Source organism: Coffea eugenioides, unplaced genomic scaffold (genome assembly GCF_003713205.1).
Source record: "Coffea eugenioides isolate CCC68of unplaced genomic scaffold, Ceug_1.0 ScVebR1_1674;HRSCAF=2566, whole genome shotgun sequence".
In the NCBI taxonomy this organism is placed as follows: domain Eukaryota; kingdom Viridiplantae; phylum Streptophyta; class Magnoliopsida; order Gentianales; family Rubiaceae; genus Coffea; species Coffea eugenioides.
The window spans coordinates 1,285-4,295 of record NW_020862093.1 but is presented as its reverse complement, the minus strand read 5'-3'; the positions used below and the strand labels follow the sequence as shown (position 1 = coordinate 4,295).

Below are 3,011 nucleotides of genomic sequence, written 5' to 3'. Positions count from 1 at the left end.
ACAAGCTTCAGCAAAAGACAAAAGAGGACCATCGTCTTTCGCTCCTCACTCTGTCTCCTCAGCAGCGACTTTCTGATTTTGTAGCTGAACTCCGAAGGCAAAACCATCAAGAAGATGAGAAAAAGGGCCTTCTCTGTTGCTTATCTTTGTCACAAAGCAGGGGCGAAAGGTACTGCTACTACTGCCGCTTTTACTACTCTTTCATTTCTTTCTCCAATAAATTCAACCCCCATCCAATCAGCTTTTCACTCTGCAGCCCTCACTATTGGTATTGAAAGTAGTAATCATCATCAGGCTAAGCCTAACAACATTGTTCATTATGGGTCTCGGAGATTGAGGAGTGATATTGACGGTATCAGCAATCTCGATGAAGCTCTAGGCTTTTACAAGCAGATGGTACGGATGAAACCTCTGCCTAGTGTTGTTCATTTCAATAGACTGCTGGGTCGTATTGTTAAGATGAAGCAATATTTGGTGGTTCTTTCTCTTTCCAGGGATATGGCTGAGTTGGGATGCATTCCGCTTGATGATTACACGCTAAGTATTGTGATTAATTGTTACTGCTTCTTGGGTAGAGTGGATTTTGGGTTTTCTATATTTGGTGGCTTCTTCAAGCGAGGTATTTTGCCCAATACGGCCACCTTTACCACTCTGCTCAAAGGACTCTTTCGGGAACACAAAATTCATGAGGCACAAGGATTTTTCAAGAAAATAATATATGAAAAGCTATGCGTACCCGATAAAATTACGTATGGGACTGTGATAGATGGGCTTTCTAAGGCTGGAAACACTAGCATGGCCATTCAAGTCCTTAGATTCATGGAAAAAGGAGGAAGGTGCAGGCCTGATACAGCTGCTTACAGCACTATTATCGACGGGTTGTGCAAGGATAAAATGATGGATCAAGCTCTCTCCCTGTTACGCGAGATGATTGAGAAAGGAATTGCCCCTGATGTCATCACTTACAGTTGTTTGGTCCGGGGTCTGTGCAATTTAAGTAAATGGAAGGACGTTGAAAAGCTCTTGACTGAGATGAAGGCTTATAATATTGTTCCAAATGTTATTACTTTTAATATTCTTATTGATGCACTATGTAAGGAAGGACAGTTAGAAGGTGCAGAGGAGGTACTGAAAATCATGATTGAGCAAAATCAGAAGCCTGATAATGCTACATATAGCGCATTGATGGATGGGTACTGTTTACAAGGCCGAATGGATGAAGCAAAGATAGTTTTTGATAAAATGGCTGCTAGCGGCCTTAATCCTGATGTTCAAAGCCATAGTATATTGATCAATGGTTATATGAAGAAAATGAAAGTGGAAGCAGCCATGAGTCTCTTCCAAGAGATCCGACATAAAGGGTTAACACCGAATGTTGTTACCTATACCACTTTCCTGCAGGGTTTATTTAGTGTCGGGTGGTATCTTACAGCAATCGAAGCTTTCGATGAGATGCGAGCTGCTGGCTTAAAACCTAATTTTCACACTTACTGTGTTTTGTTGAATGGTTTATGCAAGAATTCACATGTTGAGGAAGCACTTCAATTTTTGCACAAGATGGAAGTTGATGGAGTAGATTGTCATATAACAATGTACAACATCGTCCTTGATGGATTATGCAAATGTGGGAAGCTTGACAGCGCCCGGCATCTTTTCTATAGTCTCTCTTCTAAAGGATTGGATCCTAATGTTTCAACTATAACACGATGATAAATGGCCTCTTTTCAGAAGGTTTCCTAGAGGAAGCCAAAGAGTTTATTAAGAAAATGGAAGAAAATGGCTGCACTCCAAATCTAATTACATTTAATATTATTGTTCAAGGACTTCTTAAGGCTGGCGAATTTAATGATGCAGTGGTTTATTTTGATGAAATGGATAGGAGAGGATTCTCGCTGCATTTGTCTACTTTTTCACTTTTACTAGATTCATACAGAGATAGTGGAAATGATCCCTCTATTTTTAAGATAATTGAGAAGTTTGCTCAAAAAATGGGTAATGGAAGTCTAAATAATGGAGAAGGGGGATCTTATTCTTAATTGGCTTCATTTGGGACCTTTGGATATTCTGCTGCTTTTTTTGGCTCCTAGCATTTAGTCATCCAAAGGTACATGATGTAGATTCGCAGTTGATATTGTTGTCAGTATCTGTCCTTTTGGTCTCAAAAAGTTTATCAACAGTCCTTGGAGGAGCAATCTTTGAGCATATTCTTGAGATTTGAAGATTAAATACTTGCAGGTTTAATATGATAAGCGACGATGTGTTGAAGCTTTCTCATCACTATCAGATGAAAAGAGTGGCTACCTGCCCGTTTTCAATGCATTTCATGGTTTGTACTCTGTGATCATTCCTCTCTCCTCAGTTTCTCAAAATTTTATTCCTAATTTTCAACTTTCTCGAAGGTTTACTTTGGCCATTTGAATCACTTTATAGATGCTTACTTGATACATGATAGCTTGTCCATGTAATTGGCATGTGGGGTTGTTGAATTGCAGCTTAATTTATCTTCATATACAGACATTGTTCACTTGGCCAACCAAACAAAAAAAAAAAAAAAAACCAAAAAAAAAAAAAAAAACCAACCGCACAAAAAAAATTGGAAAGTAATCAAATTAAGGACACTTAAGCTGGACTTGTATTTAGCATAAGCGTACTCGTATTTTAACTTATCTAAGCTTCATAAAATTGCTATGTTGTGCTAATGACTTGACATGTGTCCTTTCGTTGACAGTTGTCCTTTTACTTTCGAATACTCGTTGTTGTTTTCAGAACATAGAGATATTATGGAAGCAAACATACTGGAACTGGCTGTTGGGCAATTTTGACAACGAAACATTCACTGATCAGATATTGACGATGATCTAAATGCAAGGTTTACCGCAGTGTTAGAACGTGCTGTAGTACCATTGTCTGTATTGACCCAATATCTGCTCTTTGCCTACTGTTGCTTTTAGTGACTGCTTAAGTTTGATGCTGATGAGCAAATTTGATAGTAGCATGCAGAGAAATAATAT

At 38.6% G+C, this 3,011-nt stretch overlaps 1 protein-coding gene across 1 annotated transcript; it reads left to right on the top strand.

Moving 5' to 3' along the window:
* The first annotated feature begins 389 nt into the window (after positions 1–389).
* Positions 390–1,710, top strand: LOC113755732 (putative pentatricopeptide repeat-containing protein At1g12700, mitochondrial). Its single transcript, XM_027299643.1, has 2 exons — positions 390–396; positions 495–1,710. The coding sequence occupies exon 2, from the start codon at positions 499–501 to the stop codon at positions 1,708–1,710; it is 1,212 nt and encodes a 403-aa protein (XP_027155444.1). The 5' UTR covers positions 390–396; positions 495–498.
* The last annotated feature ends 1,301 nt before the right edge of the window (positions 1,711–3,011 follow it).